The sequence below is a fragment of the Solanum verrucosum genome, unplaced genomic scaffold, assembly GCF_900185275.1.
Source record: "Solanum verrucosum unplaced genomic scaffold, falcon-dt-bn FXZP01000261.1, whole genome shotgun sequence".
Taxonomy (NCBI): Eukaryota; Viridiplantae; Streptophyta; class Magnoliopsida; order Solanales; family Solanaceae; genus Solanum; species Solanum verrucosum.
The window spans coordinates 15,676,275-15,688,953 of record NW_026019969.1 but is presented as its reverse complement, the minus strand read 5'-3'; the positions used below and the strand labels follow the sequence as shown (position 1 = coordinate 15,688,953).

Below are 12,679 nucleotides of genomic sequence, written 5' to 3'. Positions count from 1 at the left end.
AGATCAATTAGCTATAATATGCTTGGAGAATTCTTACTATTATTATTGTTCACACATAAGTAAATATCTCACATGACTATTGGTTAGGCAAACCCGATATCGTCTTTTATGTCCAATTTAGTATTTTCAAAATTTAATTTGGTACAAAAAATCAAACCTTAGTAGGATAAATTCTAATTTAATTGCAGTGATTTATGTCCACTAAAAATATTTTAAAACAACAGATACAGTAAGTAATATGTATCGGATTTTTATTTTATTTAACCTCAGTAGACACAATCTAACGTAAGGAGCAAGAAATAGAGTTAAAACCAAAATAAAAAGAGGGCAAAATAGTCAAAAAGAGGGTTTGCACTTTGCAGTGTGTGAGGTTTATCAGAGCATCGACTCGCTGAATTGAACATTCTTCAGTTTCAGATTTCTTCTCCAAGAAACAAGAAAGATGACTCAAGATGTGGAGATGGCGGACCAAGCACTTCCTTCCAAATCCCTTTCATCTCCTGACCCTTCTGTCTTGCCCCGTAAGTTCAATCCATCTCTCCTTTATCGATCTAACTTACTGTTTTTATCTTATTTTGACTGGAAATTTCTGGTTTTTGGATTTGATGGATCAGCTTTTAGGGTTTTGGGTCTTTTTTCTATTTTCGGTGTTAGGGTATTTTTGGGCGGAAATATCTGGGGGTTCAATTTGATAGATCTGAGTGTGGTTTCTCAAGTAAGATCATCCAATGTAGGGTTTATTTAGCTTTTTTGGGTGTTTACTCAGATTTGAAGGAGATTGCATCGTTGATTGAGACTGGGGCATATGCTCGTGAGGTCAGGAGGATTTCGAGAGCTGTGAGGCTGACTATGGTACTGAGGAAGAAGCTAAAGGCTTCTTCACTAGGTGCTTTCCTCAATTATGTTCTAGTGCCTGGATCAGACGTGCATTCCCGGCTATCTTCCTTCCTACCCAAGGTAATCTTTTGATACTTCCAGAGAGTTAAAAATGGCACTGTTTGTAAATGAAAGCATATGATAAGATTATAATGCTAGATTTACCTCGCTTAAATGTGAACGATATGTCTTCTCTATGCGTACTATCTTTAAGCATTATGTACTTTTGGGGGCATAAGCCTTGAAGCTTAAGATATCTTGAGATCATGAATAAGCCACCATTTGGTGTGTAAATAACTAAAGTATCAGTAGACTTATCTCCTCTAAACTCTGAGCTAACCAAGGTAATGCAATTATGTGGGTACTAACAGGTTTGGTCCTTCTGACCATGTTTTGCATTCTCTGATCTGTTTTTTCCAGTCTAGGAGTTCAATGTTGTATAATATCCCAAATTATTGGACTTGTCATAAAAGTGAAAAGAAAAGAAACCCAAATTATTAGGTATTGAATGAAACTGCTTCATTTTAAGAAAAATAATTATTGAGGTATCATATAGCCGACACTAACTAGTTTGGGATTGAGAACTAGAATTAGTAGTAGTTTTTGCTTATCCCCTATGCAACAAAATCACTTCAGGACTTGTGGAGCATGGCTTGAAATTTGTCTGGAGGTTGGTGGAACAATTGTATGCACTTAACTTTCACATGGGTTTGGAAACTTTTGATATTTCTACTTCGCAGCAGGTGAAACAGTAAATGAGGTTCTGATGGGAACATTTTGGAGATGGTAGAGTGGTTTATGTGATGTTGGTTACCTATTGATTATTTGCTTTAATTTTTTTCTTTCTTACAGGAAGATGAACATGATATGGAAGTTGATAGTGCACCATCCGGAACTCCGGCACCAGTCAAGCATCCTTTGCCAGAGCTTGAGATCTATTGCTACTTGCTTGTTTTGATATTCTTAATCGATCAGAAGAAATACGATGAGGTGGGATGAAGTTACATGTTCTATTTCATATTGCCTTTTTTCATGTTAAGTTGTTGCTTTCATGGAATTACAAAATTTCCTGGTCTTACTTTCAGGCCAAGGCATGCTCCTCAGCAAGCATTGCTCGTCTAAAAACTGTGAACAGGAGGACTGTTGATGTATTAGCATCTAGGCTTTATTTCTACTACTCTCTGTGTTATGAACTTACTGGTGATCTTGCCGAAATTCGAGGGTGAGTCTCAGTTCTAAATTGTTCAAGCTCTCATGTAACATCTCTGCCATGTCATGTGAACAGGTTTTCCAAATGAGACAGTGGGGAAGAGAGAGTACTGAGCTAACTCCCATCTCCCATATGCCTCCATTTTGACTTTTTTTATTGTCTCTGATTGAACTTATAATTTACCAACAGTAATCTCCTCGCATTGCACCGTATTGCAACATTACGCCGTGATGAGTTGGGTCAGGTTCGTTAATATTTTGGAGCTTTGGGTGCCTCTTTGTTTTCTAGATATGATGTTTTGTACTGATAGAATGATTATGGGTGCAGGAAACACTTCTTAATCTGCTATTGCGGAATTATCTTCACTACAACTTGTACGATCAAGCAGAGAAATTGAGGTCAAAGGCCCCCCATTTTGAAGCTCATTCGAATCAGCAGGCAATTTTCCACACAATTCCCGTCCTCTTAGAGTTCATCTGTTTTTAAGATCCATGATAGGTTTTTCTTAGATATCCTTCTCATTATTGATACTTGATCCACCATGGTGTTAGGTTTATAATTTAATGATAACTGCTGTATGTTTGGGAATGCTTATTCTAGATTGATATCAGTGCAAGGATTTATGCCAACTTCTTAACTCTTGAGGTGGCTTGATTTTAGTGGTAGCTTAACTTGATTTGAGTAGTTATTGACTAGTCCACTTGGTCTTTTCATTTTTTATTGTTGTAATTTGCTCAAAGAATTTGGCTAAGATGTTTGTTCTTACTATTTGTTCCTCCTTCAACTTTTGAGGCGGCTTGATTTTAGTGGTAACTCAACCTGATTTTAGCAGTTATTGATTAGTTCACTTGCTCTTTTCAATTTTTATTGCTGTAATTTTTTCTAAGAATTTGTCTAAAAAACTTCATCAAAAGAATGTCTAAAATGTTTGTTCTTCCAAATTGATCCTCCTTTGCTAACTTCCCTTCTTTCTCGTATCCTTCAGTTCTGCCGATACCTCTTTTACCTTGGAAAGATCAGAACAATCCAGTTGGAGTACACTGATGCTAAAGAATCTCTTCTTCAAGCTGCTCGCAAAGCTCCTCAGGCTGCTCTTGGTTTCCGAGTTCAATGCAATAAGTGGGCTATTATTGTCCGGTTATTGCTTGGAGAGATTCCAGAAAGGACTGTTTTTATGCAGAAAGGAATGGAGAAAGCACTAAGGCCATACTTTGAGCTGACAAATGTGCGTATGACGCTATTAAACTTCTAAAGTTTGTTTTTGTGGGTCATATTATTAGATCTTAAGTATCAAAGTTGACTTTCTTGGATTTCATCTTGGAAAAAGGGTAGCTCAAGATTTCTTTGGGTTATTACATCACATATTTGGAGTGATATCTATTTTGCCTCTCTGCATAGAAGCAAAACCCAGGTGTACGTGGATGTGACTAGATATCTCTAACAACATGTAGCATATTGCAGAGTGTTGTGGAGTATCATTGATGCATTGTTTATAGCATGAGTCAAGTCCAAATTAAAGCATATTTTTTATATGAGATCCCATTTAATTGGCTAATATGATAAAGACGTGTGTGTGATGTGTCGTGAGATCTCTGGTGTGGAGAAGTTGACTGGTCTCTTTTTGTTTGCTTTTTCTTTGAAGAATCTTATGTTTCATGTGTCATAAGGGGTGGGGGTGACAACAGGTGATTCATAAAGAATCCTGCTTAGGACGACATTCCTCCTCCTCATTGGGTCCTTTTTCATTGATCCCCTATCAAATCCTGAATTATATGGATGAATATTGTTGGTTTTCAGGCTGTTCGCATAGGAGATCTGGAGTTATTTAGGAATGTTGCTGAGAAGTTCTCCAGCACTTTCGGTTCAGATCGAACCAACAATTTGATTGTGCGACTTCGGCATAATGTCATTAGGACTGGGCTACGCAACATCAGCATCTCATATTCTCGGATCTCACTGACTGATGTTGCTAAAAAGCTGAGGCTGGATTCTCCAAACCCTGTTGCTGATGCTGAGAGTATTGTGTCCAAAGCAATTCGAGATGGTGCAATTGATGCCACGTTGGATCATGCTAATGGATGGATGGTTTCAAAGGAAACTGGAGATATTTACTCCACAAATGAGCCTCAAATTGCTTTCAACTCGAGAATTGCTTTCTGTCTTAACATGCATAATGAGGCTGTCCGTGCTCTTCGATTTCCTCCAAACTCCCACAAGGAGAAAGAAAGTGCTGAGAAGAGGAGAGAGAGACAACAGCAAGAACAAGAGCTTGCTCAACACATAGCTGAAGAGGATGATGATGACTTCTGAAAAGTTTATGATCAGCATCATTATGAGATGCTCAAGGATGATGCCTATTTAAGACTTCCCCGCGATTTGAAATTTCGATGTTAAACTTTTCCCTTGGTTTAAACAAATGTCTCAATTTGCAATTTCTCTTGGCCTTTTAGATTCTGATAATAGGTTTCATGTTTAAATGTGTTGCTGTTTTAGTAAAAAAAACATTACTGCCGGATCCTGCCCCTCATTTGTTTTTCTCCAACTAGTTCATGTTTTTATCATTCACTTTTGCGAAAAAATTGCTATCCTTTAATTTCAAGCGTCTGGTAGTCGTAGTATTTTTTCCATAGTTTCTTGTCCATCAATTTTTGTTGCTGAACTTTGGTTATCACACTATTTTGGAGGAGTCAAGGTTCTGTTTTTTTTTTCTTAGAATGTTTTGTCATGCTTTTCATAATATTTTGCCATAATTTCTTCCCTTTGTGTTATTTCTTTTTCGATCAGCTTTGATACACTTTTTCTTGAGCCGAAGGTCTATCGTAACCTCTCTACTTATCAAGATATGGCCTTAGGAAAGGTCTGAGTATACTCCACCTTATTGAGATCCCACTTGTGGGATTACGTTGGTATGTCATTGATTTTCAAGTCCGTGAGGGACTAGAAGTTTCGTCTTTACTCTTGACAGAATGAATTTCTTCGTCATGTCTGTCATGGAAGACTAACTAGTTCATTCAAATAGAATAATGGATGTGTAGTATGAAAGTCGACTAATCATTCATTCATTCTATTTCAAAAAGAGCATTAGATTTTGTTGGGAGGTAGCATGTACCCAGAAAAAGGGAGAAAGTTGTATCTTGCAGAATGAGAGTCAAAACTAATCGTCAACGTAAAATTGGATATTAAATTCTTGTCTTGTAAATAAAATTTATGTGTTTTTGTAAAATATGTTAAAAAAAGAAAGCTACGAATCACCATTTTTCTAGTTAATCAACTAAAATGATATCTTAGAAAATGAAATCAAATAAGAAAAGTAGGTATTAAACTTCATAGATAATAATAACATTGTCTTGTTTTTTATTTATACAAAAGATAATGAAGCCATGCGTTTGTCTCATTGCTTGGCCTAAAGGAAAAGCGATTTCTTAATTCTCAATCAACGAATTTCAAACTCAGCTCTTCTCATTGTTTATGGATAAATATTCTCTTATTCTTTGCTGCCAACGCAAGCCATCAACCATTCCAGATAAGTTCAGTTACCGAAATAATTAAATGTCACTCAGAAACTAACAACAAATCAAATAAGTACAAAGTACCTCGATAATAAATAATTTTACAATATTCACTCTTCAATTTATAGGAGTCCATAACATTTTAACACACAATTAAAGAAGATTTATACTTTCCTTTTCAGGAGGAGCATAAAAATTAGTAAATGTAATGTGCTTTTCTTTTTACCTTTTCCATTTAATAATTATATGTAAGTTCAGTAACTACTTTCTCTCTCTATATATATATATAAGCTTAGTTTGCTTTTCAGTATCTGACAACTTCAGCAATGGCCCTTTTAGTTGTTATATTATCTGTTTTCTATATTGCAATGGTTGTTGTATGGGTTTCTCAGGTTTTCTTTAAAATGGATGATCAAGAGGTTAAGGTTCAACATCAATCACCTCCTTCTGTTTATGACTGCTCAGTTGATCCTTCTGTTTTGCAAGGTATGTTCATCTATAAATCTTCCTACATATATAAAATGCTCATGTTACATCGCTTGTTTACAGGTACGTATGTATTATATTGTTCACGCTCCAGTTAGTTGGTAGGCCTGGCGCACATGCAAGGTGTTGAGTCCCATATCGGTAGTGGGATGGGAACTTAGTCTCTTTAGTCTTAAACAATCCTCATATGTTTTTAAGGTTGAGTTAGGTCCAAGGTCCATTTTCTTATCAGACATAGAGTATAGATAGTTCTATCCTAATCTTTAGCTGAGTTAAATTTAGTAGTCAAAGTTTTGCATTTTTAACTATTTCGGAACAAGAATTAAAAATTCCCCCTTTAGCAAGTATATTATTTTTCATGGCCTTTTTTGTTTGTTTGTGGTGGTTTAGATTTGAAGGAAGTAGCATCATTGATTGAGGGTGGAGCATATACAAGTGAAGTGCAGAAGATATACAGGGCTATGAGATTGACTATGAAACTCAGGAGCAAACTAAAGGCTTCAGTACTCTCTGCTTTCCTGAATTATGTTCTTACCTCTGGTTCTGAGGTCCATACGCGGGTATCTTCATACCTGCCTCAGGTAAATTACTAATCAATTGATCTTGCTTTATGATTCAACACATTATTTTGTTTGTCTTGTGCTTTGGAATCTATAAATCATTTCATGTGTTGGTATTTATGTCAATGTGGTATATATTTTAAATCTGAACATTGTCAACTACATATACCTATGTAGTTGTATCAGGTATTACACATCGATATGCAATATCTGATCTGCGAATTGTTATACTTCTTGCCACAGGATAGGCATCACAGCCAAGTTCATGTGGAAACGCCTGCAACAGAATCCAAACATCTGTTGCCTGAACTCGAGATGTTTTGCTACTTGCTTGTTCTAATATTTCTGATTGATCAGAAGAAATACAACAAGGTGAGGCAAAATGGCTGTCTTTTAGTGTAAGGATATCTCTACTTAAACATCCTGGAATTATTGAGCATTCGTTTTACCTTCAGGCTAAGGCTTGTTCCTCAGAAAGCATTGTTCGTCTAAAAAGTAAGAATAGTATAACTGCTGATGTTCTTGCATCAAGACTCTACTTCTACTACTCTTTAAGTTTTGAGCTTGCTGGTGATCTTGCTGAAATCCGAGGGTAAGTTCGTTCAAAAAAAATTGGCTATTACTTATGTGTTCTATCTAATAGGAACTTTTCTTTACTAACAGTAACTTGCTTGCTCTATACCGGAGTGCCACAATACACCATAATAAGTTCAGTCAGGTTTGTGATCATGTCTTTGGTGTTTGTTCTATGGTGAAAACTGCTATAGCTTATGGCTGGTTTATGACTTATGCCACAGGAAACACTTCTTAATCTGTTACTACGAAATTACCTTCACTACCACTTGTATGATCAAGCAGAAAAATTTCGTTCAAAGGCCCACCATTTCAAAGCTCTTTCTAACCAACAGGTATGTTTCTAGACCAGATTTTCTAGGGGTGTGTAGTCTTTGTGGATTTGACTTATATACACACTAACAATGTAAGCAACTTTTACACTAACAATACATTTTAACACGTCGTAGCAGGTAATATGCCTTGTCCTCACTATGGTTTCTCTTACTGGCGTTGGCTTTCTTTTCTTTACAGTTTTGCAGATACCTCTTCTACCAGGGAAAGATAAAGACAATTCAGTTGGAGTATACAGATGCCAAAGATTGTCTTCTTCAAGCTGTTCAGAAAGGTCCAACAATTGCTGTTGGTTTCAAAATACAATGCAATAAGTGGGCTGTTATAGTCCATTTATTGCTTGGAGAGATCCCTGAGAGGACTATTTTTACACAGAAAAGAATGGAAAAAGCATTGAGACCATACTTTGAGCTGACAAATGTGAGTATTGGATGACCAAACTGAAATGCTTAGTTATAAGCTGGAAAAAATACTCCAAAAACCAGAAAATCCCTCTTAGCTTAATGTGGCACATTGATAAGCATTAAGGAGTGGACTATTATTATCTCCTTATATGGTCTTGGATAATCCTCATATCATGAGTTCGTTTTTGAATCTAAGTTACGCCCAAGGCATATTTTTTTGTCAGAGTCAAACTCATCCCATTCTTGGTTTCTCCGGGGCTGGGCTCCCATATTATGTTGTTCACACTCTAGATATCCAGATTGGATGTGGGTCATGGAGGGAGAGAGGGTTTTGTTAGAGTCCTACATTACCTGGCAGAATGAGTTGTCTCGTAATGTAGTTTTGGGTTAGTTCTCACCTCATAAGCAAACTTTTGAGGCTGAGTAAGATGTTGGCAAGTAAATTACTCCACATATTCTGAGCTTATATTTGTCTTTGCAGGCTTTTCGTGTTGGAGATCTAGAGTTATTTAGAACAGTAGCTGAGAAATTTTCCAGCACATTCAGCCAAGACAGAACAAGTAACTTGATTAACAGAGTCAGGCATAATGTCATTAGGACAGGGATCAAGAACATCAGTGTCTCATACACTCGCATTTCACTGGCTGACATTGCCAAGAAACTAAACTTGGATTTTGAAAATACAGTTGGTGATGCTGAGAGCATTGTAGCCAAAGCAATTAGAGATGGTGCAATTGATGCCACATTGGACCATGCCAATGGATGGTTGGTATCAAAGGCAACTGGAGATGTTTACTCCGCAAATGAGCCTCAAATTGCTTTTGACTCAAGAATTAACTTCTGTCTTAATATGCACAATGAGGCTCTCCGTGCTCTAAGATTTCCACGAGGTTGGATAAATAAAGGTGTAGCAACGTAAACAAAGCTTTTAATAGAATCATTTGGATTAGGGATGCCCTTTGGATTATTTAAGTTATATACACTGACAATGTATAGAATTTTTACGGTATCAATGCAATTTAACTTGATATATAGGTTGTTATTCTATGTTCTAGGTTATCAAGATAATTTGTGCACTGTCAGTGCACAGAATGTATTCTCTAATCATTTTAAATTTCAAGTAATTATACTACCAATTAACAATAATTCTTTAATTTCCCGAGACATTCATCAAGTCTTTTTTCCACTAGTATAATCTCATTTCTGTTGAGATGAAGAAAAAATGGAGAAATTAGAGAAGAATATGATACTGCTAGAGTGCTCTAGTACCAAATATTCTCTGATGCAGAGCAAAATATTAACTGTTTATGGTGGCACTATGAGAAAATTTCGTTTACTTGAACAAATGCAACTGTATAGCAAGTACATAAGACTCGAACGAAACCAGTAATTACCTATTCCACACTGTGTTCAGTAAATCTTAAAATCAATGAAATAAAATACACAGAAAGTACTTGTCTGTTTTGGTTACTGTCATGTGGGGTAGCAAATTTGACAAATACCCTTCAAGCTAGTTTGCAAAAATATGCTCTTCATCCTTTGTTCATCAGCTTGGGGGAGAAGTACACTGGAGTGCCTTGCAAAATGACTTCGAGAGCAGTCATTCAACTACCTGAACTCAAACCAAAAGACTTGACGATAGTGCTAACCCTTTCAGCAAAAGTTCTGGATGTTATCTTCTTGCCAGGAACATGAAATGGATTTGACACAGCATCAACATATGCAGCATGAAAGTTCCTGAAAAACTGTGAATAATTTCCACCAAAAAAAGATTAAGGAAGCTGCTATGCTAAAGAGGCTGATTATCACATACATGATATAGAAGTTGGAAATCAGGAATATAATATGCTTCAACAGTATTTGTTCAACATATAGCCATTGATATCATTCAAACAAAGCATTCCCAGTTTTCGCATAGAGGTACCATTTAACCGAACTGGAGGATTAAATTATCTCATTTGCAGTTGTTCATTCATGATGATAACAGCGCTTTTGAGTTTTACATTGGGAGACTGGATGTCCATTCTTTTTGTGCTATAAAATACATTAATGTAGCTTTATGTACTAGGGACTACGTTACTGTTTTTTTTTTAGCTGTCTATTTGCAGAATATACCTAAATAGGTCAAGACAAAATTTTCTGATATTCATTTTCTGTCATAAGCATCAAAGAAACCAAAAAAAATAAAAAATCCTCCCAGTAACTCTGGTCTTTCCTACATACAATACGAATTATTACAGAACCCAAGTCAGAAAGAAGATGAAGAATAATTCCACTTCTTTCAGATTTTTATCAACCTCAGATGACTAACTTCACTACTTTAACTCGAAAATGCATTATGCCTCACAAGGAGCAGATAGGCTGGTTTGGAACAGGGAAAGATGAAGTAAATCAACCAATATAAGAGCAACAATATGACAGAATCAGCACTTACATTTCTCACATCGGCATCTCTAACATCAAGATCTGTTGTTACCAATATAAGTTTCACTTTTGTATTAGTCAAATAACCATACCTGAAAACATATTACCAGATATATTAGACAAGGTTGAATGTCAATGATCTTATATGTTCACAAAGGCTATGTTAAGTGGACTCTGGTACTACGGTTCTTATTCAGTGTATATGCAGTTACTCATTCGTTATGGGCTATAGCCATTTGTAAGAAAGATTTTTGTGAATTTTAAAAGATCAATACGAAACAGACACATCACGCCACACCCATTTTACGCAGATATATCAAGGCAAATCAAGAGTTTACGTAACATAGCTCAAAAATCATACCACCAACTCTGAACCACCAAAACCAGAGTTTCTCTATGAAGAGAGATTAAGAGTATTTACTCACACTTTGTAGTTTTCAGTTGGATATAGCAGGCCAAGAAATGTCTCGTTCAGAGTGGGGCTAGATTTTTTTGGATTGTTCACTGTAACAAACAACAGATGAGTTGTCAAAAGATAACAAAGCTAACTGAGTGTTGATATCATTATGTGTTAATTAAGTAAAATTCTCAGGAAAATAATAAACGGCTAGAAAACATGCAAGTCCACAAAGTACAATCAAGCGACAAACACTCCATAACACAATCTCGTTGTCCTGGATTTCAGAGTAAATACTCTTTTTTCCTAATAAAGAGCATATTGTTCATGAAAAAAAGGATGTCTGATAGGACAAGTAGCAGGTAGTGAAACGGTCAATCGATAGTTGTCTGACTGTCAACTTTTCTCTGGTAAACCAAGACTTCAGTCATGAAGCCATAATAGGTCAGGATCACAATTACGTTTAGAATAAACAGCTCCATCTGCAGCAGCTTTCTTTTTGTTTCCACATAATACAACACCAGAATCAAATTTAACAAGAACTGTATGCCTTGACAAGAGACCTAAACAAAGTAAAGTCTCTGCTGCCATTAACTTGATTATAATTTGGAGACTATCTAATAATATTTTCCTGCTGCTATTCATTGTCCTAGTAGTTTGACTTCGTCTTTCTGGTTTAGTAATTGGAGTATCAGACTTGACGTTTAAAAGATGGTACCTTTTTCCCCTTTATCTTCCAGATAAGTGAAATGGATGGGGAGAAGGCATTCAACTCATATGCTAATTTTCAAAAAAAAATCCCACTGCGATCAAGAAGGAAAGTTTCCTGATTATGTTTACTGGTTCTGCAATTTGATTGCATTCTACCAGAGATAATCAAATAAAAAATCAAAATGAACGAAAGACAGCTTCGTTAGCTTCACAAATGCAGATAAATGTCTCATTCTACCCTTTTCTGATCCAGATCTTATTCGAAGTACTTGCTTTACAATCTAAGGAAGAATCTCCTGAATGAATAAACTAACTAGCTAGTATCTCCTGAGTCTTAACTGAATAACACTAACTAGCTATGACTGACTCTAATTATGCCCATTTTCCCTCAAACAGCCCTAATTATAATGTTGCAGATCTTTCCAAATCCATACAAACCATAATTAGGAAGCAAGTGTAAATTTTTTTGGTAGTGGCTAAACTAAGTTCTTTTCTTATAGCTAAAATCAAGTACTGCAAAACTTTAGGGCGTCAGGTTTAATGATACTAAAACTTTAAGCAAGATCAGCAAAAATCAGATTATGGGTGTTTGCTTTTGAGTTTATTGGTCAGAAATGAAAACCTCTTTCGTCGACAACATCAAGGGAGCAATGAACAATGTGATGAAGCTTTAGGGCATCATCTGCTTCAGTAAAACTCTGTATGTAAAGTGGATTGTTCTGTCCCATCACAAACAAATTCGTCAGCTATTTTCTAATTCAACTATTAAAAGAGGAAAGAGAGAAGAGATATAGACGTTGGATTACCTGGTGACCGACGACGGCAACGCAAACGATCATCTTCTCCGACGGGAAGATTACCGGAAAGGAGAAATTTACAGTGTTCCCAGATGTGCAAATTTGGTAATCCCAAGGGCTCACAGTATTTATTTAATTTAACGAGGACTCGTCAAAAATATTTAATACTTCTGTTACTTGAAAAATCAATTTATTTTTCTTAAAACCTTGATTTTTATTTAAATACTTTAATTATTAATTGGTTGTAACAATGTTTTATGCGTTTTCAGTGTACAAAATATTTTATTTCGCAATTTCAGATTTTTTATTTTCTCATTTATAAGCATCCAAAAAAAATTATAAGTTTTTTGATGTTTTAAGTTTTAATCACCCATAAATATAGTACACAAATATTTAAAA

General features: G+C 35.8%; 3 protein-coding genes across 3 annotated transcripts; 2 read left to right on the top strand and 1 right to left on the bottom strand.

Moving 5' to 3' along the window:
• Window positions 1–325: 325 nt before the first annotated feature.
• LOC125815325 (probable 26S proteasome non-ATPase regulatory subunit 3) lies at window positions 326–4,647 on the top strand. The gene is made up of 8 exons (XM_049494772.1): window positions 326–521; window positions 767–957; window positions 1,729–1,866; window positions 1,962–2,098; window positions 2,276–2,330; window positions 2,414–2,524; window positions 3,072–3,311; window positions 3,884–4,647. Exons 1-8 carry the CDS (start codon window positions 443–445, stop codon window positions 4,394–4,396), a joined length of 1,464 nt encoding a protein of 487 aa, XP_049350729.1. The 5' UTR covers window positions 326–442; the 3' UTR covers window positions 4,397–4,647.
• A 1,268-nt stretch (window positions 4,648–5,915) lies between these two features.
• Window positions 5,916–8,870, top strand: LOC125815115 (probable 26S proteasome non-ATPase regulatory subunit 3). Its single transcript, XM_049494497.1, has 8 exons — window positions 5,916–6,081; window positions 6,472–6,662; window positions 6,885–7,013; window positions 7,097–7,233; window positions 7,305–7,359; window positions 7,439–7,549; window positions 7,728–7,967; window positions 8,433–8,870. Exons 1-8 carry the CDS (start codon window positions 5,922–5,924, stop codon window positions 8,868–8,870), a joined length of 1,461 nt encoding a protein of 486 aa, XP_049350454.1. The 5' UTR covers window positions 5,916–5,921.
• A 364-nt stretch (window positions 8,871–9,234) lies between these two features.
• LOC125816417 (uncharacterized) lies at window positions 9,235–12,456 on the bottom strand. The gene is made up of 5 exons (XM_049496023.1): window positions 12,290–12,456; window positions 12,106–12,202; window positions 10,801–10,879; window positions 10,386–10,467; window positions 9,235–9,696 (listed from the first exon to the last, which is right to left on the bottom strand). Exons 1-5 carry the CDS (start codon window positions 12,320–12,322, stop codon window positions 9,556–9,558), a joined length of 432 nt encoding a protein of 143 aa, XP_049351980.1. The 5' UTR covers window positions 12,323–12,456; the 3' UTR covers window positions 9,235–9,555.
• Window positions 12,457–12,679: the final 223 nt, after the last annotated feature.

What these genes read in the sequence shown, in the direction of transcription:
- LOC125815325 (XM_049494772.1), top strand. Translation starts at nt 443, where the DNA reads ATGACTCAAGATGTGGAGATGGCGGACCAAGCACTTCCTTCCAAATCC. An exon ending in AAGCTCATTCGAATCAGCAG is followed by an intron (nt 2,525 to 3,071) that starts GCAATTTTCCAC and finishes CGTATCCTTCAG; the next exon opens with TTCTGCCGATACCTCTTTTA. An exon ending in CATACTTTGAGCTGACAAAT is followed by an intron (nt 3,312 to 3,883) that starts GTGCGTATGACG and finishes GTTGGTTTTCAG; the next exon opens with GCTGTTCGCATAGGAGATCT.
- LOC125815115 (XM_049494497.1), top strand. Translation starts at nt 5,922, where the DNA reads ATGGCCCTTTTAGTTGTTATATTATCTGTTTTCTATATTGCAATGGTT. An exon ending in ACCATAATAAGTTCAGTCAG is followed by an intron (nt 7,360 to 7,438) that starts GTTTGTGATCAT and finishes CTTATGCCACAG; the next exon opens with GAAACACTTCTTAATCTGTT. An exon ending in AAGCTCTTTCTAACCAACAG is followed by an intron (nt 7,550 to 7,727) that starts GTATGTTTCTAG and finishes TTTTCTTTACAG; the next exon opens with TTTTGCAGATACCTCTTCTA.
- LOC125816417 (XM_049496023.1), bottom strand. Translation starts at nt 12,322, where the DNA reads ATGATCGTTTGCGTTGCCGTCGTCGGTCACCAG. An exon ending in TTGCCGTCGTCGGTCACCAG is followed by an intron (nt 12,203 to 12,289) that starts GTAATCCAACGT and finishes GTGATGGGACAG; the next exon opens with AACAATCCACTTTACATACA. An exon ending in TGATGTTGTCGACGAAAGAG is followed by an intron (nt 10,880 to 12,105) that starts GTTTTCATTTCT and finishes TGTTTGTTACAG; the next exon opens with TGAACAATCCAAAAAAATCT.